Source organism: Hemitrygon akajei, chromosome 6, assembly GCF_048418815.1.
Source record: "Hemitrygon akajei chromosome 6, sHemAka1.3, whole genome shotgun sequence".
Classification (NCBI taxonomy): Eukaryota; Metazoa; Chordata; class Chondrichthyes; order Myliobatiformes; family Dasyatidae; genus Hemitrygon; species Hemitrygon akajei.
The window spans coordinates 12453211-12474344 of NC_133129.1; the positions used below are offsets into that span (position 1 = coordinate 12453211).

Sequence of the window (21134 nt, forward strand, 5' to 3'; positions counted from 1 at the left end):
TTTAACCTAGACGGTGGTCTGTAGGTGGAATGAGCTGTTAGAGAAAGTTCAAAGTAAAAGTACATATACCACCCTGAGATTTGTTTTTTTTTTTTGCTGGCGTTTACAGTAGAACAAGGAAATACAACAGATTCAGTGAAAAACTACACACAAGCAAAGATTGACAAACAACTAATGTGCAAAAAAAGACAATCTGAACAAATAAAAACAAAATAATAAATAATAGAGAGAGCATGAGTTGTAGAATCCATAGGTTGTAGAATTAGTTCAGTGTTGAGGTGAGTGAAGTTAACCCCTCTGGTTCAGGAGCCCAATGGCTGTAGGGCAATTACTGTTCCTGAACCTGGTAATGTGGAACTTAAGGCCTCTGTACCTCCTGCCCTGTGGCAGCAGCAAGAAGAGAGCATAGCTCGAGTGGTGGTTGAAACAGGTGCATTAACAACATTAAAAAGACCCTTTGACAGGCACATGGTTAGGAAAGATTTAGAGGAATAGGAGCCAAATACAGACAAATAGGATTAGTTTAGGTGCGTATCTTGGTCAGTATGGTCAGATGGGCTGAAAGGCCATATGATTCTGTGGGTCTAATTGAATGTGCTGCTTGATTGTTTCAGGGCTTTCTGGATCAAGAGGGTCAGCCTCAGGGACTAGCGGGCTTGGTGATGCATCTCCACTACCATGAGCCTGCCAACTTTGTTTTTATCCATTTACTGGTACGAGGCCTTCTACATGAACTCTGCCGACCTGTGAACCCAGGTGAGCCCAACGTGGTGGGGTGGGGGGGGGGGGGGGGCGCGGTTCACATCTGGGTTCAGAATCAGATTTATTTCACTATCATATATTTCTGGGCAGCAGGGCAGTATGAGACATAAAAAAGTTATGATAGGAAGATAGAAAGATAATTAGAAAGACAGATAAAAAAGTAGAGAAAAGAGAAAAAGCGACGTAGTATTCACAAACACAAGAAATTCTACAGATCAAACACGAGGAAATCTGCAGATGCTGGAAATTCAAACAACACACACAAAATGCTGGTGGAACACAGCAGGCCAGGCAGCATCTATAGGGAGAAGCGCTGTCGACGTTTCAGGCCGAGACCCTTCGTCAGGACTAACTGAAAGGAGAGATACCAAGAGATTTGAAAGTAGTGGGGGGAGGGGGAAATGCGAAATGACAGGAGAAGACCGGAGGGGGGTGGGATGAAGCTAAGAGCCGCAAAGGTGATTGGCGAAAGTGATACAGAGCTGGAGAAGGGAAAGGATCATGGGACGGGGGGCCCCATCTCCCGGTCCGGTCTTCTCCTGTCATTTCGCATTTCCCTCTCCCCCAACTACTTTCAAATCTCTTGATGTCTCTCCTTTCGGTCAGCCCAAAACGTCTACAGTAAATTCTACAGATGCTGGAAATCCAGAATAGCACACTCAAAATTGTAGAGGAACTTAGCGGCACAGGCTCAGGTTGCTTGCTGTTTGTGTTATTCTGTGTGGTGTGTTTTGTTGTTCTGCTGAACATGGTGACCGTGTTATGTTGGTGCCGGAATGTGTCACAACAGTTACGGGCTGCCCCCAGCACATCTTTGGGCGTGTGGGTTGTTAATGCAAACAACTTGTTTCACTGTGTGTTTCAATGTGATACGTAATTCACCATGTGAATTTCAATGCTGAAACATTGACTGTGGCTCTTTGGACCCCAATATCTCCTCCCCATAGGCAGTAACGAGAAGAGAGGAAGTCCTGGGTGTTGAAGGTCCTTAATGATGGGTACCATCTTCCTGAGGCCCTGTCTTTTGAAGATCTCTTTGAAGGTGGGGAGGGATTTTCCTGGGAAGGAGCTGGCTGAAGTTACAACCCTGTGCAGCCTTTTTCCATCTTGTGCATTGGAGCCTCCATACCAGGTGGTCAGAATGCTCTCCACCGTATATCTATAGAAATGTCAGGGTGTGGTAGATGAAGTGAGACACTTGCCCAGCCACTGTTGACTTTCCAGCCAGTGTGCAGACTTCCTGAAGTGGAGATCACAGGAAGTAGTCTCCATCAACTGCTTGTCCACAGCGGAAGGAGGGAATGGGGAAATATTCCCATCCCTTCCAATAATGCCACTGAATGGTTTTTTCTACTCAGTGGTGGGATGTAGGCATCATTTACAAGGCAGCATTAAGTGTCCTTGTCCAAATGAAAGTTGTGGCATGCTGCCTTCTTGGTATCTGTGTGAATTATGGGGCCATTGGAGTATGGACTTCTCATATACAGACAGAGCATGGAAACAGGCCTGGCCCACCTTGTCTCTACCAACCGTCACCTGCCCATTCTTGCCCAGTTTTATTTCATAAGACATATGAACACTGATGGTTCTTTTCTGTCTCAACCCCATTCTCCCACCTACCCACCCATCATTTTTCAACCTCCTTAACAATCAAGAATGTATTGAACTCTGCCTTAAATGCACCCAATGACTTGGTCTCCACTGCTCCCTGTAGTAGTGAATTCCAAAGATTCACCACTGAATCTTTGAAGAAATGGTAGAAGAATTCCCTCTTCATCCCTGTTCTAAAGGGATGTCCCTTTATTCTGAGGCAGTGCCCCAGATCCAAGACTTTCCTACTAATGGAAATATCCTCTCCATGTCCCCTCTCTCCAGGCCATTTTGAATCTGGTAGGTTATATTTCATTTCCCATTTCATTCTCCCCAGATTCCCAATAACACCCCGGAAAAAAAGTTTTGAAATAAATTAAACTTCATACAATTAACAAATCATACAATAAAAGAGCATGACTTTAGAAAACTAGGTAATGATATGAATCTAGAAGTTTATAAGGCTAGCAGGAAGGAGTTTAAGAATAAAATTAGGAGAGCCAGAAGGGGCCATGAGAAGGCCTTGGCGGACAGGATTCAGGAAAACCCCAAGGCATTCTACAAGTATGTGAAGAGCAAGAGGATAAGACATGAGAGAATGGGACCAATCAAGTGTGACAATGGAAAAGTGTGTATGGAACCGGAGGAAATAGCGGAGGTACTTAATGAATGCTTTGCTTCAGTATTCACTACAGAAAAGTGAATTGTAGGGATTGTAGGGATGCCTTGCAGTGGACTGAAAAGCTTGAGAATGTAGATATTAAGAAAGAGGAGATGCTGGAGCTTTTGGAAAGCATCAAGTTGGACAAGTTAATGGGACCAGACGGGATATACCCCAGGCTACTGTGGGAAGCGAGGGAGGAGATTGCTGAGCCTCTGGCAATGAGCTTTGCATCATCAATGAGGATGGGAGAGGTTCTGGAGGATTAGAGGGTTGCGGATGTTGTTCCTTTATTCAAAAAAGGGAGTAGGGATAGCCCAGGAAATTATAGACCAGTGAGTCTTACTTCACTGGTTGGAAAGTTGATGGAGATGATCCTGAGAGGCAGGATTTATGAACATTTGGAGAGGTATAATATGATTAGAAATAGTCAGCATGGCTTTGTCAAGGCAGGTTGTGCCTTACGAGCCTGATTGAATTTTTTGAGGATGTGACTAAGCACATTGATGAAGGTAGAGCCGTAGATGTAGTGTATATGGATTTTAGCAAGGCATTTGATAAGGTACCCCATACAAGGTTTATTGAGAAAGTAAGGAGGCATATGATCCAAGGGGGCATTGCTTTGTGGATCCAGAACTGGCTTGCCCACAGAAGGCAAAGAATGGTTGTAGACGGGTCATATTCTGCATGGAGGCCGGTGACCAGTGGTGTGCCTCAGGGATCTGTTCTGGGACCCCTACTCTTTGTGATTTTTATAAATGGCCTGGATGAGGAAGTGGAGGGATGGGTTAGTAAATTTGCTGATGACACAGGTTGGGAGTGTTGTGGATAGTGTGGAGGGCTGTCAGAGGTTACAGTGGGACATTGATAGGTTGCAAAACTGGGCTGAGAAGTGGCAGATGGAGTTCAACCCAGATAAGTGTAAGGTGGTTCATTTTGATAGGTCAAATATGATGGCAGAATATAGCATTAATGGTAAGACTCTTGGCAATGTGGAGGATCAGAGGGATCTTGGGGTCCGAGCGCATAAGACACTTAAAGCTGCTACGCAGGTTGACTCTGTGGTTAAGAAGGTATACGGTGCATTGGCCTTCATCAATCGTGGGATTGAGTTTAAGAGCTGAGATGTAATATTGCAGGTATATAGGACCCTGGTCAGACCCCACTTGGAGTACTGTGTTCAGTTCTGGTCGCCTCACTATAGGAAGGACGTGGAAACCATAGAAAGGGTGTAGAGGAGATTTACAAGGATGTTGCCTGGATTGGGGAGCATGCCTTATGAGAATAGGTTGAGTGAACTCGGCCTTTTCTCCTTGGAGCGACGGAGGATGAGATGTGACTTGATAGAAGTGTACAAGATAAATGAGAGGCATTGATCGTGTGGATAGTGAGAGGCATTTCCCCAGGGCTAAAATGGCTAGCACGAGAGGGCATAGTTTTAAGGTGTTTGGAAGTAGGTACAGAGGAGATGTCAGGGGTAAGTTTTTTACGCAGAGAGTGGGGAGTGTGTGGATTCGGGTGCCGACGGTGGTGGTGGAGGTGGAAATGATAGTGTCTTTTAAGAGACTCCTGGATGGCTACATGGAGCTTAGAAAAATAGAGGGCTATGGGTAAAGCCTAGATAGTTCTAAGGTAGGGACATGTTCGGCCCAACTTTGTGGGCCGAAGGACCTGTATTGTGCTGTATGTCTTCTATGTTTCTATGAGCCAAGAAAAAGGCCATTGCAGTACAAAGTGGTGATGGTGTTGCTCAATGTTCCCTCTAAATTTTTTTTAGTGAGGTGAACACTTATGACGAGGTAGCGTAATGACATATGTCATTCCTGTACTTTTACATTTAATCTGTAATGAATTATTTAAACAAACAAAGAATGCTTAATCAAACAATAAATTTACAACACGTACAAACAGCTGGATGAACTCAGCAGGTCGTGCAGCATCGGTTGAAAGGAGCAGTCAACGTTTCGGGCTGAGACCCTTCATCAGGACACATTTAAATTTACAATATTACTCAAATAATACTGAGTTATTAAATGTGCAACACTCCTGCCTGCTTAGCTATAATCTCCAGCTCAATATAGAGTTAATCTAAACTTACACTCTATATCCTCACTGCCTACGACCTCTTCTCCTTTTCTGCCGATGTCAGTGGTGTCAATATGCACCACGACCTCTGGCTGTTCCCCCTCTCCCTTGAGAATATCCTGTATCCCGTAGCGGCTGTTCTGATACATCATGGACCCTAGCACCTAGGAGGCATCACACCATCCTGGTGTCTCTTATGCAGCCACATGTTCCCCTGACTATCGAGACCCCTGTAACTACCACACTACCTGACTTTAACCTTCACCGCTGAGCCTCAGAGCCGGCCACAGTGCCACCAGCCTGGCCGCTGCTGCCATGATCTGATGGGGCATCCTCTCCAGCAGTATCCAAAGGGGTATACTTTTGCTGAGGGGCAAGGCCACGAGGGAACCCTGCACTGACTTTTTAATCCCATTATCTCTCCTGGTGGTCACCCATCCGTTGTCCGAAGCTTGTACTCTGGGTGTGACCACCTCTTCAAAAGTCTCGTCGATAATACCTTCAGCCTCTCGAATGATCCTGAGTACATCCAAGTCCAGCTACAACTCCTTGACCTGGTCAGTCAGGCGCTGAAGTTGGATGTACTTCTGAGATGTAGTCATCAGGGAAACTATTACCTCTTCATAACCATGCCTCTGCTGGTTCATGCCAAAGCCTTCACAATCTATCACTGGCACACCCTGACAATGGCTGCTCCACTTGAGCCCACCCTCCTTTTATTTGCAGCTGAGCTTAGGCCTCAGATGCTGACCCTTTCCACAGACCAAAATGGCCAGCCTTGCCCGAATCTGTTCCTTTTATCCTCTCTTGACTTCCACTGGGCTCTGACACTGCCAATCACACACACTTCTCATGCCTGAGCCACTGACAAAAGACCAACTTTACCCAAGTCTGCTGTTTTGATACTTGCACTTCAAACTTCAGCTGGTCTCTGACATTGACACTTTCCGTGCTGGCCCAGCCTGAAGAAACCAGCCTAGCCGGAATCTACTCCCTTTTATCACACTCATGTCTAAGCTGTCAAATAATATAAATTGATTTTATGTTGTTAAAATGACGCTATGTCCATAAGGTGACTCTGACAGGAAATGATAAAGCATTGGTGAGATAGTGGGTGGAGGTGTTGATCAGCCTTACTGCTTGAGGAAAGTAACTGTGTTTGAACCTGGTCATCTTGGCGTGGATGCTACGTAGCCTTCTCCCTGATGGGAGTGGGACAAATAGTCCATGAGCAGGGTTGGTGGGATCATTCATGGTGATACTGGCCCTTTTCCAGCACCTTTCTGTATATACAGTATGTCCTTGATGGTGAATAGGCTGGTGCCAGAGATGCATTGGGGCAGCTTGGACTACCTGTTGCCGAGCCTTCCTGCACACCGCAGTGCAGTTTCCATACTGCACAGTGATGCAGCATGTTTGGACGCTCTCTACTGTGCATCTGTAGAATGACATGAGTATAGATGTTCATAGTCCAGCTATAGTGTTGTAGTTACCGGGAACGTGCAGTGCAGGTAGACAAATAAACCTTCAGGGCTATGGCAGGCTAGGTTAGGAGATCAAGGGCTCATCTTCTGCATATGGAATAGAGTAGGACTTTAGTATCATTGCTCAAGACAATGAGACTGCAGTGCTACTGTCTGGGATGAGATGGTTCTTCAATGATGTTACAAGTACACTGTAGGCTTTGAGAGTTGATTGTCTCCAGGTCTGGTAGTTGAGTCCCAGTGATGTGCTGAGCCATCCTAATCACCTGTCGAAGTGCTTTGTGATCTGTCTTGCTGCAGCTGGAGCACCACACTATCATTCCTTATGTCAGTATGCTCACTATCACACATCAATAAACTTGGCGGGCAAATTCTGAGGCAGATTAACACAAGTAGTATAGTAACTGTTGTGCCTTCCCTACTATTGAGGTTGTGTTGATGGACCAAGAAAGCTTCTTGGTGATGTTCATCCCCAGAATCTTGTAATTGGAGACCCTTTCCATGACTTCACCATTTATGATTAGTGGGGCTTGTTAAGGGTCTGATGACAGCATGGTTGATGCACTTGAGCTTGGCGCTCTCAAACTTTTGTATCTTTTGCCCAACGGGGTGTGCGGAGAAGAATAATAAATTGGAGGGGTGTGGAGAAGAGTCCTTGACTGGCTGCTTTCCCAAGGCAGCGGGAACTGTAGATGGAGTCAGTGGAGGGGAGAGTGGTTTGTGTAATGGACTGAGCTGTGTTCACAACTCTTTGCAATTTCTTATGTCTTGGGCAGAGTAGCTGCCATGCTGGATAGAGATAGGATACTCTCTATGGAACATCTGTAAAAATAGGTGAGAGTTATTGAGGACTTGCTGAGTTTCCTTACCCCTCCTGAGGAAGTGGAAGCACTGGTGTGATCGAATGTCTCCAATGTGTCAGGCTGGGTGGCATCATTTCCATAACCTCCTGTTTGAAACCTGCTCATTGGGGAGAGGTGTATTGTTGCCAGAGATACCATCCATTGTTTTGTAGCCCGTTATATCATGAAAGCCTCGCCACAGTCATCGGCTGGTCTGGGTCTCTGCCACTGGGCATTTAGGGGTACTTACATCACCTGGCTTCTGGCTAACATTCCTACACTTCCTACCAGGTTCCAAAGTGTTTTCAGAAGATGTGATGGAGACCTTAGTTCTCATCCTGGCCAATCTCTTTGGGAGGATGCGTCTGCCATCAGTTTTGTGGGAGCGGAAGCCAACCTTTGGACAGTCCAAGGTGAGTGACATCTCCGTGCCTGCCAAAGACAGAGTCAGACAAAGGCAGGGTCAGACAAAGGCAGGGTCAGACTTCCACCACCCTCCTCAACCGGCACACACCAGAGGTGAAGTTTGGGAAGATACACCGTGCCTCATGAAGCAGCCAATATAATCGAGGAGTCCTCCCATCTTATCATTCTGCCTTCCCCTCTCTCCTGTTGGGCAGGAGAGAGAAAAGTTTGAAAGCAAGAACCTCCAGGCTCAAGGACAGCTTCTATCCCTCTGCAATAAGTCTCTTTAGCGGGCCTCTCGTACACTACAGATGAACCCTTGATCTCGCATTCTACCTCATTATGGCCTTTGAATGTCATTTGTCTACCAGCAAGCACTGCACTTACTCTGTAACTGGAACATTACACTCAGTGGAGACTTTATTAGGTATACCTTTACATCTGCTCATTAATGCAAACATCCAACCAGCCAATCATGCAACAACTCTATGCATAAAAGCATGGTCAAGAGGTTCAGTTGTTGTTCAGACCAAACATCTGAATGGGAAAGAAATGTGAGAATGATTATTGGTGCCAGACTGGACGGTTTGTGAATCTCAGAAAGACTTACTAGTGTTTTCATACACAATAGTCTCTAGAGTTTACAAAAAATCAGTGAGTGGCAGTTCTGTCAGTGAAAATGCCTTGCTAATGAGAGAGGTCAGAGGAGAATGGCCAGTCTGGTTTAAGCTGACAGGAAGATGATGGTACCTCAAATGACCACACATTGAATCTTGAAGTGGACCACAAACATACACTCAATGATGATTTTATTGGCTACAGGAGTGGAACCTGATGTGGTCTTCTGCTGCCATAGCCCATCCATTTCAAGGTTTGATGTGCTGTGAATCCGGGGATGCTCTTCTGCACACCACTGTTGTAAGGCTTAGTTTCTTGGGTTACTGTCACCTTCCTGTCAGCTTGAACCAGGCTGGTTTTTCCCTCTGACCTCTCTCATTAACAAGGTGTTTCCACCCACAGAACGCTGGTCACTGTTTTTTTTTTAGTTTTTTGCACCATTTTCTGTAAACTCAGGAGACTGTTGTGCATGACATCTGCAGTTTCTGAGATACTCAAAACACCCTGTCTGGCATCAACAATCATTCCATGGTCAATGTCTTTTAGATCACATTTCTTCCCCATTCTGATGTTTGGTCTGAACAACAACTGAACCCCTTGACCATGTCTGCATGCTTTAATACAATAAGTTACTGCCACATGATTGGCTGATTAGATATTTGCATTAATGAGAAAATATACTTTATTGTCACCAAACAATTGATACTAGAGCGTACAATCATTACGGTGATTTTTGTTTCTGTGCTTCGTGCTCCCTGAAGTACAAATAGAAGTAAATATAATAAAAATTTAAATTATAAATCATTATTAGAAAATAGAAAAGGGAAAGTAAGGTAGTGCAAGTCAGGTCTGGATATTTGGAAGGTACGGCCCAGATCTGGGTCAGGATCCGTTCAGCAGTCTTATCACAGTTGGAAAGAAGCTGTTCCCAAATCTGGCCGTATGAATCTTCATGCTCCTGAACCTTCTCCCGGAGGGAAGAGGGACAAAAAGTTTGTTGGCTGGGTGGGTCGTGTCCTTGATTACCCTGGCAGCACTGCTCCGACAGCGTATGATGTAAAGTGAGTCCAAGGATAGAAGATTGGTTTGTGTGATGTGCTGGTCTATGTTCACTATCTTCTGCAGCTTCTTCCGGTCTTGGACAGGACAGCTTCCATACCAGATTGTGATGCACCCTAGAAGAATGCTTCCTACGGTGCATCTATAAAAATTAGTGAGGGTTTTAGGGGACAGGCCAAATTTCTTCAGCTTTCTCAGGAAGTAAAGGTGCTGGTGGGCCTTCTTGGCAGTAGACACTGCTTGGTTAAACCAAGTCAGGTCATTTGTGATATTCACCCTGAGTAACTTAAAGCTTTTGACCTGTTCCACCTGCGCACCACCGATGTAGATGGGGTTGTGTGGTCCGTTACTCCTTCCGAAGTCAACAACCAATTCCTTCGTCTTGCTGACTTTGAGGGATAGGTTATTAATGAGAAAATATACCTGATAAAGTGGCCACTGAATGTACAATATGCATTTCAGAGGGTTGCCAAATGTCCAGAAGAAAGATAAGATGTCATTGTAGTTTACAGTTTAGCTGGGCGCTAAGGTTGTGTAGCGGTTAGTCGGATGTTATAACAGGTCAAAGTTTGGAGATACAGGGCTGGAGAAGGGGAAATCTAATAGGAGAGGACAGAAGGCCATGGAAGAAAGAAAAGGGGGGAGAATCACCAAAGGGAGGTGATGGGCAGGCAGGGAGATACAGTGAGAGAGGGAAAAGGGGATGGGGAATGGTGAAGGGGATGGTGAATGGTGAAGGGGTGGGGGCATTACCGGAAGTTTGAGAAATTGATGTTCATGCCATCAGGTTGGAGGCTACCTAGCAAGAATACAAAGTATTGTTCCTCCACCCTGAATGTGGCCTCATCACGACAGTAGAGGAGGCCACGGATTGACATATCAGAATGGGAACGGGAAGTGGAATTAAAATGGGTGGCCACTGGGAGATCCCGCTTCTTCTGGCGGATGGAGCATAGGTGGTCGGCAAAGCACCTTCCAATCTAAAATCTGTAGATTTTCTCTGGTTTGTGATAGGAAGCTTAGGATAATCCCTTTGTATCGAGTTTGGCTGCCCCACTATTCAATCATTGTTTTGTCCTTAGGTATTCCTGGACGATCTCCCGGAAAAGTTTGCAGCGTCTGTGAATGAATACAACCTGAATGCAATCCATGTTTTTGGAAACTTCCTGCTCACTATCTCCCAGCAGGCTGACCTAGAGGCCGAATTCAAGCTCCCTCTCACTAACACAAGTAAGATCTTTCCTGACTATGTCCTGGGTGCAGGTCAATGGGATCTAGGCAGATTAATATTTTGGCACAGATTAGATGGACTGAAGGGCCTGTTTCTGCACTCTGGTGTTCTATGACTCCAAGTGCTGTAGCTTGATTGGTTCCAGGATTGACGGGGCACACGTGAAAGGGTTAATTTAAGCTGAATTGATCACTGGCATCTCCAGTGATAATCAGGCTCTGCAGGCCAGCCCTGTGAAAGTCAGAGAGCTGAAGATGTTGTAAATTTGGAATTATCAGCAGCTCAGGCAGTCTCTGCAGGAAAGAAAGCACAAGAGAGCAGATGGAAAAGCCTTGTCAGAAACATAGTCACACACTCAGTGGCCATGGGATCCCTCCTGTATCTAATAAAGTGGCCACTGACTGTATGTTGTTGTCTTCTGCTGCTGTAGGCTATCCACTTCAAGGTTCAATTCAGAGTTGCTTTTCTGCACACCACTGTTGTAAAGCTTGGTTATTTGAGTTACTGTCGCCTTAAACCAGTCTGGCCATTCTCCTTCAATCTCTCTCATTTACAAGGCATTTTCACCCACGGGACTGTCACTCACTGGATTTTTTCTTGTTTTTTGCACCATTCTCTGTAAACTCTAGACTGTTGTGCATGAAAATCCCAGGAGATCAATGGTTTCTGAGATACTCAAACCATCCCATCTGGCATGGACAAAGTCACTTATGTTATATCTCTTCCCCATTCTGATGTTTGGGCTGAACCTCGTGACCATGTCTGCATACTTTTATGCATTGAGTTGCTGCCACATGATTGGGTGATTAGATATTAGCAGGTGTACCTAATAAAGTGGCGATTGAGTGTTGAGTCATACAGCATAGAAACAGGCCCTTCTCTCCAATGGGTTCATGCCAACCAATAGGCCATTTCCAAGCCAGACCAGTTTCCTACTTTGGGTCTGTTTCCTTCAAAACATTTTCTGTCCATGTACCTGTTCAACTGTCTTTTAGGAGCTATGTTGTGCATACCTCAATCAATTCATCTGGTAGCTTACTCCACATACAGTACAATCCTGTGTATGAAAATGAAGATCTCAAATATGTATTGAAAGAATGGATTTGTCAGTGTCGGAGTAAACATATGTTGCTTAATGGTATGCTGATCATGAAACAGGCAAAGATCTATCTATAGGTATCACATTATATTGATATAAATATTCCAAAGTCCAAAATCTGAAACTCTTCCGGCCCTAAACATTTCAGATAAGAGTTGCTCAACCTGTATTTCTAAACAAGTTTAAAGATGGCCAACAAAAATAATTTGTACAGCAAAATGGGGCAGCTCACAGGAGCTGGCCAAAGTCAACATCAAGCCTTGTTTTATAACTAATATATCAGCTGGTTATTAAAGCATTAGATTATAACTTTGGTTTTAATCTATGTTATGACAGAAAGATTAAATAATTTCAATAGGTTATTGATTCATTTTCTTATCAATTAATCTTTGCCCAGCAGAGCTGCATTTAAAGTGAAAGGGAAGCAAGGTACAGGGGCAAAGTTTTATCACAGAGAGTGATGGGTGTCCGATACGAGTTGTCAGATATGGTAGTAACATTCAAGAGGCTGTTAGGGGGCAGTTTGGTAGTTTAGCAGTTAATATCAAGCTTTACAGTGGCAGCGATCTGCAGACAGGGTTTAAGTCCTGCCATCGTCTGTAAGGAAGTTATAATGTGACTAACAAAACACTAATAGGGATGATGGTAGAACAGCAATGGCTGGTGTTTCTGGGAGCAATCAAGAAATCACAGGATAGATACATCAAAGAAGTATTCTAAAGGCAGGAGAATGCAACCGAGGTTGACAAGGGAAGTCAAAAACAGCATAAAAGCAAAAGAAAGGACATATAATAAAGCAAAAATCAGTGGGAAGTTAGAGGGATTGGAAGCTTTTAAAAACAAACAGAAGGCAACTAAAAAGCCATAAGGAGGGAAAAGATGAAATATGAATGTAAGCTAGCCAATGATATCAAAGGTTTTTTCAGATATAACGAGAGGTAAGAGTAGATATTGGACCACTGGAAAATGACACTGAGACGTAGTAATGGTGGACAAGGAAAGAGCAGGCAAACTAAATATGGATTTTGCATCTGTCTTCACTATGGAAGACACTAGCAGTTTGCCGGAGGTTTGAGAGTATCTGAGAGCAGAAATGAGCGCAGTTGCTATTACTAGGGAATAGCCTGCGGAACCAAAGGGTCTGAAGGTGGATGTCACATGGACTACACCCTAGGGTTTTGAGAGAGGTGGATGGGGAGACTGTGGAGGCATTAGTAATGATCTTTCAAGAATCATTAGATTCTGGCATGGTTCCAGAGAACTGGAAAATTGCAGATGTCACTCCACTCTTCAAATTGGAGGGAGGCAGAAGGAAATTATAGGCCAGTTAGCCTGACATCTGCGGTTGGGAAGTGGTTGGAGTCGATTGCCAAGGATGAGGTCTCAGGATACTAAGGACGGCACATGATAAAATAGGCCAAAGTCAGTATGGTTTCCGTAAGAGAAAATCTAACCTGACAAATCTGTTGGAATCCTTTGAGGAAATAACAAGCAGAATTGACAAAGGAGAATCAGTGGATGTTGTGTACTTGGATTTTCAGAAGACCTTTGACAAGGTGCCACACATGAGGCTGCTTAACAAGATAAGAGCCCATGGTGTTACTGGAAAGATAATAGCATGGATGAAGCAGTGGCTGATTGGCTGGAGGCAAAGAGTGGGGATATAGAGGGCCCTTTATGTTTGGCTGCTACTGTCTAGTGGTATTCTGCAGGGGTCAGTGTTGGGACCACATCTTTTTATGTTATGAAACACCCTGATTCCATTGGCTGCATTAGTCTAGGGAAGACAATCTCCGGCCCTGCCAAACATGGGAGATTGAGGCGCAAGCCCATCCAATCCCCCCCTCCCCTGAGTTTGTGTGGATGCTGTGTGATTCGTTATTGTTACAAATAAGTACCACAAAATAATGGACAGTACACCCATACAATTAAACGACTTAGCTTTATAATTCTTAATTTGACTAAAGCGTTAGCAAAGAAGAAAAGGGTCCATTTTAATGGAACAGTCGAATGTGCACAAGTTGGAGCTCATGGTTTTCCCTTCGCAAGTCCTCTTTTGATCTCCCTGGGCTTCATCGAATCACGGCCCCGCTCTGGGTCGAGTCCTACAACCTCTTCTCTCCACTGTCTTCTCCCTTCACCTCCCGCCAAATCAAAGACCCAGCTCACACTGGTGTCAGGCACACAGCATGAAAAACACACTCCCTTATTGGACATCTCACATTCCAAAACACCCGCTATCTCTAACCATAACCCAAACACTGCTTCTACAGAAAGACCATTACATTGGCAGTGAAACCTTTCCCAAGGTATTACAGTTATAAATCGATGATTTGGATGAGGAATTGCTGGCTTTGTGGCCAAGTTTACAGATGATAGGAAGATGGGTGGCACAGCAGGTGAGCTGGGTCTGTGATTCGGCAGTAGTGGTGAGGAAGCAGGAAGACATAAAAACATAGAAACATAAACAATAGGTGCAGGAGTAGGCCATTCAGCCCTTCGAGCCTGCACTGCCATTCAGTATGATCATGGCTGATCGTCCAACTCAGAACCCTGTACCTGCTTTCTCTCTATACCCCCTGATCCCTTTAGCCACAAGGGCCATATCTAACTTCCTCTTAAATATAGCCAATGAACCGGCCTCAACTGTTTCCTGTGGCAGAGAATTCCACAGATTCACCACTCTCTGTGTGAAGAAGTTTTTCCTCATCTCGGTCCTAAAAGGCTTCCCCTTTATCCTTAAACTGTGACCCCTCGTTCTGGACTTCCCCAACATCAGAAACAATCTTCCTGCATCTAGCCTGTCCAATCCCTTTAGAATTTTATACGTTTCAATAAGATCCCCCCTCAGTCTTCTAAATTCTAGTGAGTATAAGCCTAGTCGATCCAGTCTTTCTTCATATGAAAGTCCTGCCATCCCAGGAATCAATCTGGTGAACCTTCTCTGTACTCCCTCTATGGCAAGAATGTCTTTCCTCAGATTAGGGGACCAAAACTGCACACAATATTCTAGGTGCAGTCTCACCAAGGCCTTGTACAACTGCAGTAGAACCTCCCTGCTCCTGTACTCAAATCCTTTTGCTATGAATGCCAACATACCATTTGCCTTTTTCACCGCCTGCTGTACCTGCATGCCCACCTTCAACGACTGGTGTACAATGACACCCAGGTCTCGTTGCATCTCCCCTTTTCCTAATCGGCCACCATTCAGATAATAATCTGTTTTCCTGTTCTTGCAACCAAAGTGGATAACCTCACATTTATCCACATTAAATTGCATCTGCCATGAATTTGCCCACTCACCTAACCTATCCAAGTCACCCTGCATCCTCTTAGCATCCTCCTCACAGCTAACACTGCCGCCCAGCTTCGTGTCATCCGCAAACTTGGAGATGCTGCATTTAATTCCCTCGTCTAAATCATTAATATATATTGTAAACAACTGGGGTCCCAGCACTGAGCCTTGTGGTACCCCACTAGTCACTGCCTGCCATTCTGAAAAGGTCCCGTTTACTCCCACTCTTTGCTTCCTGTCTGCCAACCAATTCTCTATCCACATCAATACCATACCCCAATACCGTGTGCTTTAAGTTTGCACACTAATCTCCTGTGTGGGACCTTGTCAAAAGCCTTTTGAAAATCTAAATATACCACATCTAATGGCTGTCCCCTGTCCACTCTACTAGTTACATCTTCAAAAAATTCTATAAGATTCGTCAGACATGATTTTCCTTTCACAAATCCATGCTGACTTTGTCCGATGATTTCACCTCTTTCCAAAAGTGCTGTTATCACATCTTTGATAACCGTCTCTAGCATTTTCCCCACCACCGATGTCAGACTAACAGGTCTATAATTCCCCGGTTTCTCTCTCCCTCCTTTTTTAAAAAGCGGGGTTACATTAGCCACCCTCCAATTCTCAGGAACTAATCTAGAATCTAAGGAGTTTTGAAAAATAATCACTAATGCATCCAGTATTTCTTGGGCTACTTCCTTAAGCACTCTGGGATGCAGACCATCTGGCCCTGGGGATTCATCTGCCTTAAATCCCTTCAATTTACCTAACACCACTTCCCTACTAACATGTATTTCCCTCAGTTCCTCCATCTCACTAGACCCTCACGAGACCGCAAAGGATTTAGACAAATTAGGAGAATGTGCAATGAAGTAGTTAATGGAATACAGTGTCGAGAAGTATATGGTTATACAATTTGGTAGAAGGAAGAAAACAGTAGACTATTTTCTTAGATGAGCAGAAAATTTGAAAACCCAATGTGCAAAGGAACTTGGGAGTTCTCATTCAGCATTCCCTAAAGATTAGATTGCAAGCTGAGTCATTGCTGAGGAAGGTAAATGCAATGTTAACATTCATTTTGAGAGGACTGGAATATAAAAGCAAGGATGAAATGCTGAGGCTTTTAAGGCATTGTTGAGGCCTCATTTGAAGTATCATGAGCAGTTTTGGGCCCCTTATCTAAGAAAGGATGTGTAGCTGTTGGAGAGGTTTCAGAGAAGGTTCACGAGAATGATTCTGGAAATGAAAGTGTTAGCGTTTGAGAAGAGTCTGATAGCTCTGGGCCTGTACTCGCTGAAATTTAGAAGAATGAGTGGGATCTCATTGAAACCTACTGAATGGTGAAAAGCCTAGGTAGAATAGATGTGGAGAGGATGTTTCCTATAGTGGGGAGTCTAAGACCAGAGGACACAGCCTCAGAATAGAGGGACTTCTGTTTAGAACAGAGATGGGATGGAATCTCTTTTGCTGGAGCGTGGTGAATCTGTGGAATTCAGGTGTCTGTGGAGGCCATGTCATTGGGTATACTTAAGGTGGAAGTTGACAGATTCTTGATTAGTCAGGGCATGAAAGGCTATGGGGAGAAGGCAGGAGAATGAGGTTGAAAGGGAAAATGGATCAGCTATGATGGAATGGTGGAGTGGGCTCGATGGGATGAATGGCCTAATTCTGCTCCCATCTCTTCTGGTTTCAACCAGGTTCTTCAGTTTCCTTTCCTTCCATATTCCAAAGACATACAGGTTAGGGTTAGTAAGTTGTGGGCATGCAATGTTGATGCCAGAAGTATGGTAACACTTGCAGTCTGCCCCTAGCACATATTCGACTGTGTTGGTTATTGATGTAACTGATACATTTCTGTGAATGTTTCAAGGTACGTGTAACAAATAAATCTTTAGATAGACAAAATATTATGCAGAGAATGGAGAGATATGGATCACACAAAGGTAGAAGAGATTTAGTTTCATTTGGATTCATGTTAAGTACGGAACTTGCGGGCTGAATGGTTTGTACTGTTCCATATGCTCTATGAACAGGGGCTTGCCCATTGAGAGTTTTTACTAGTTGAATATTGAGGGGTTATTGGATAAGATTTGAGCTCCACTAAAGGACCAGCAGATATAGTTGGGCCAGATGGCCTCTTTCTGAGTCATGTAAGCAAAGATCAAATGGTAGCAGGTAAAAGTGCCTTCTACCTACACTGGGCAGGACCAGAGGACTTTCCCTTTAGAACAGAGATGAGCAGGAATTCCTTCAGCCAGATGATGGTAAATCTGCGGAATTCATTGCCACGGATGATTGTGAAAGCCGAGTCATTGGGTATATTTACAGCAGAGTTTGATAGGTTCTTGATTAAGTAAGGATATTGATGAGCCAAATGTTTTAATTCAGCTTCTATGTTTTATAGACTTATGGTAATGTGTGTTCTTGAAGGTTACTTCAGGCACTGTGAATGTGCCAAGGTATTAATGTTTCTCTTCCCAGCATTTCCATGTCCCCAGGAGCAGGAGGGAGACGATTTCACCGCAGAGTTGTCCAAATACTTAAATGGTCCAGTCACAGCAGTGTCACCGTTCGCCAGCTTGTCTGGTCACACTGACCATGACCTGTTCAAGTGTTGTGATATAGATCAAGTAAGTTACTAGCAACCGTGGGCAATGGGGTATTTTACTGTTGCTGTCTTGTTTTGTTCTGTTGTTTTTACTGCTGGTGTTGTTGACATGCTACAGTACTATGCAAGTTTTATGCACATATATATAGCTGAATTTTGCACAGTACTGTGGTAATTTTATGCATTACATCGTACTGCTACCACAAAAAAAAAATTCATGATGTATATGAGTAATGATAAAACTGATTCTGATATGGGTCTCTTTTGTAGATTGAAAGTGGGAAGGGGACAGGGAGAGGAGAAACATGGTTGGGAAAAGGGGAAGGGAGAGAGGATTTCTTCTCTGCCACTTGTCTCGCACTCTTCCCATGGCAGACAGGCTAACCCCTATTGACATAAATGAATCTGGGGTTGAGAGGATGAACAGCTTTAAGTTCCTCGGCATAAACATCACCAAGGATCTTGCATGGTCTGTACATACTGGCTGTGTGGTGAAAAAGGCACAACAGCGCCTCTTTCACCTCAGACAGTTGAAGAAGTTTGGAATGGGCCCCCAAATCCTAAGAACTTTCTACAGGGGCTCAACTGAGAGCATCCTGACTGGCTGCATCACTGCCTGGTTTGGGAACCGTACCTCCCTTAATCGCAGGGCTCTGCAGAGAGTGGTGCGGACAGCCCAGTGCATCTGTAGGTGTGAGCTTCCCATGATTCAGGACATTTACAGAGATAGGTGTGTAAAAAGGGCTGGAAGGATCATTGGGGTCTCGAGTCACCCCAACCACAATCTGTTCCAGCTTCTACCATCTAGGAAACAGTAACCAGCATAAAAGCCAGGACCAGCAGGCTCCGGGACAGCTTCTTCCACCAGGCCATCAGATTGATTAATTCATGCTGATACAACTGTATTTCTATGTTATATTGTTGTACATTCTATTTATTACAAATTACTATAAATTGCACATTGCACATTTAGATGGAGATGTAGCATAAAGATTTTTACTCCTCGTGTATGTGAAGGATGTAAGTAATAAAGTCAATTCAATTCAATTCAATTCCACCCTCGCCATTCCCAACATCTTTTGCTCCCGCTAGATTTACATACTTGCTATCCGCTCCATGTTGACAAATACTGTAAGTATTTTGGTGCTAGAATGTGTATAGCAGCACCCACTGGCTGCCCCCAGCACATCTTTAGGTTGTGTTGGTTGTTAATACAAACACCACATTTCAATGTACATATATCTCGATGAACATATGATAAATAATTCTAAACGGGGCTCGATTTGCTTTTGTTGTTTAGGTGTTCTGTGTTGTTTTGTTGAGCATTTTGGACATGCTGTGTTGGTGCCAGAAGTATGGTCCCGGGTACACTCTTGGGTGTGTTGTTTGTTAACACAAGCAATGCAATTCACTGTCTGCTTTGATATACGTGTGATAAATAAATCTGAATCTGATTTACTGGTTTAGAGCCACAATAACTCAAGTTGGCTGTGAGAATCCATAAGGTGACACATAATTCCAGAGAATTTCAAGCATCACAGCTAGTAGAACATAGAATAGTACAGCACATTACAGGCTCTTCGGCCCACAATGTTGTGCCAACCCTCAAACCCTGCCTCCCATATAACCCCCCACCTTAAATATCCTCCATATACCTGTCTAGTCGTGTCTTAAACTTCACTAGTGTATCTGCCTCCACCACTGACTCAGGCAGTGAATTCCACGCACCAACCACTCTCTGAGTGAAAGACCTTCCTCTAATATCCCCCTTGAACTTCCCTCCCCTTACCTTAAAGCCATGTCCTCTTGTACTGAGCAGTGGTTCCCTGGGGAAGAGGCGCTGGCTGTCCACTCTGTCTATTCCTCTGAATATCTTGTACACCTCTATCATGTCTCCTCTCATCCTCCTTCTCTCCAAAGAGTAAAGCCCTAGCTCCCTTAATCTCTGATCATAATCCATACTCTCTAAACCAGGCAGCATCCTGGTAAATCTCCTCTGTACCTTTTCCAATGCTTCCACATCCTTCCTATAGTGAGGCGACCAGAACTGGACACAGTACTCCAAGTGTGGCCTAACTAGAGTTTTATAGAGCTGCATCATTACATCACGTCTCTTAAACTCTGTCCCTCGACTTATGAAAGCTAATACCCCATAAGCTTTCTTAACTACCCTATCTACCTATGAGGCAACTTTCAGGGATCTGTGGACATGTACCCCCAGATCTCTCTGCTCCTTCACACAACCAAGTATCCTGCCATTTACTTTGTACTCTGCCTTGGAGTTTGTCCTTCCAAAGTGTACCACCTCACACTTCTCTGGGTTGAACTCCATCTGCCACTTCTCAGCCCACTTCTGCATCCTATCAATGTCTCTCTGCAATCTTCGACAATCCTCTACACTATCTACAACACCACCAACCTTTGTGTCGTCTGCAAACTTGCCAACCCACCCTTCTACCCCCACATCCAGGTCGTTAATAAAAGTCACGAAAAGTAGAGGTCCCAGAACAGATCCTTGTGGGACACTAGTCACAACCCTCCAATCTGAATGTACTCCCTCCACCACGACCCTCTGCCTTCTGCAGGAAAGCCAATTCTGAATCCACCTGGCCAAACTTCCCTGGATCCCATGCCTTCTGACTTTCTGAATAAGCCTACCATGTGGAACCTTGTCAAATGCCTTACTAAAATCCATGTAGATCACATCCACTGCCCTACCCTCATCTATATGCCTGGTCACCTCCTCAAAGAACTCTATCAGGCTTGTTAGGCATGATCTGCCCTTCACAAAGCCATGCTGACTGTCCCTGATCAGACCATGATTCTCTAATTGCCCATAGATCCTATCTCTAAGGATCTTTTCCAACAGCTTTCCCACCACAGACGTAAGGCTCACTGGTCTGTAATTACCTGGACTATCCCTACTACCTTTTTTGAACAAGAGGACAACATTCGCCTCCCTCCAATCCTCCGGTACCATTCCCTTGGACAACGAGGACATAAAGATCCTAGCCAGAGGCTCAGCAATCTCTTCCCTCGCCTCGTGGAGCAGCCTGGGGAATATTCCGTCAGTAGTAGGGTTGACATCTCACAGTGTGAGAGGCTTGGGTTCAGTTCTGACCTCAGGTACTGTCCGTGTGGAGTTTGCGTGACCTCCCCATGACTATAGGAATTTCTAGTCTGGTGCTCTGATTTCCCCCCACATTCCTAGGGAGTGCTGGTTGGAAGGTTAATTAGGTGCTAGCATGTAGGTGATAGTCAAATTCTGGGGAGTAATGAGAATGTGGGGAGATTAAAATTTGTAGAATCAGAATCAGGCTTACATCACCGGCATGTGTCATGAAATATGTTGTTTTTTGGCAGCAGTATATTGAAGTACATCATTCTAAAAACTA

The 21134-nt window shown here is 44.4% G+C and overlaps 1 protein-coding gene across 2 annotated transcripts in view; it reads left to right on the plus strand.

The window, feature by feature from the left end:
• The window catches only part of LOC140728861 (probable ATP-dependent RNA helicase DDX60), a 176981-nt gene that overhangs the window by 138214 nt on the left and 17633 nt on the right, over positions 1 to 21134 (plus strand). For both annotated transcript variants that reach the window (XM_073047895.1, XM_073047896.1), the window contains exons 31-34: positions 615 to 756; positions 7716 to 7837; positions 10589 to 10736; positions 17613 to 17761. In XM_073047895.1, the coding sequence (XP_072903996.1) occupies positions 615 to 756; positions 7716 to 7837; positions 10589 to 10736; positions 17613 to 17761 (561 nt within the window). The remainder of the gene's footprint in view (positions 1 to 614; positions 757 to 7715; positions 7838 to 10588; positions 10737 to 17612; positions 17762 to 21134) is intronic.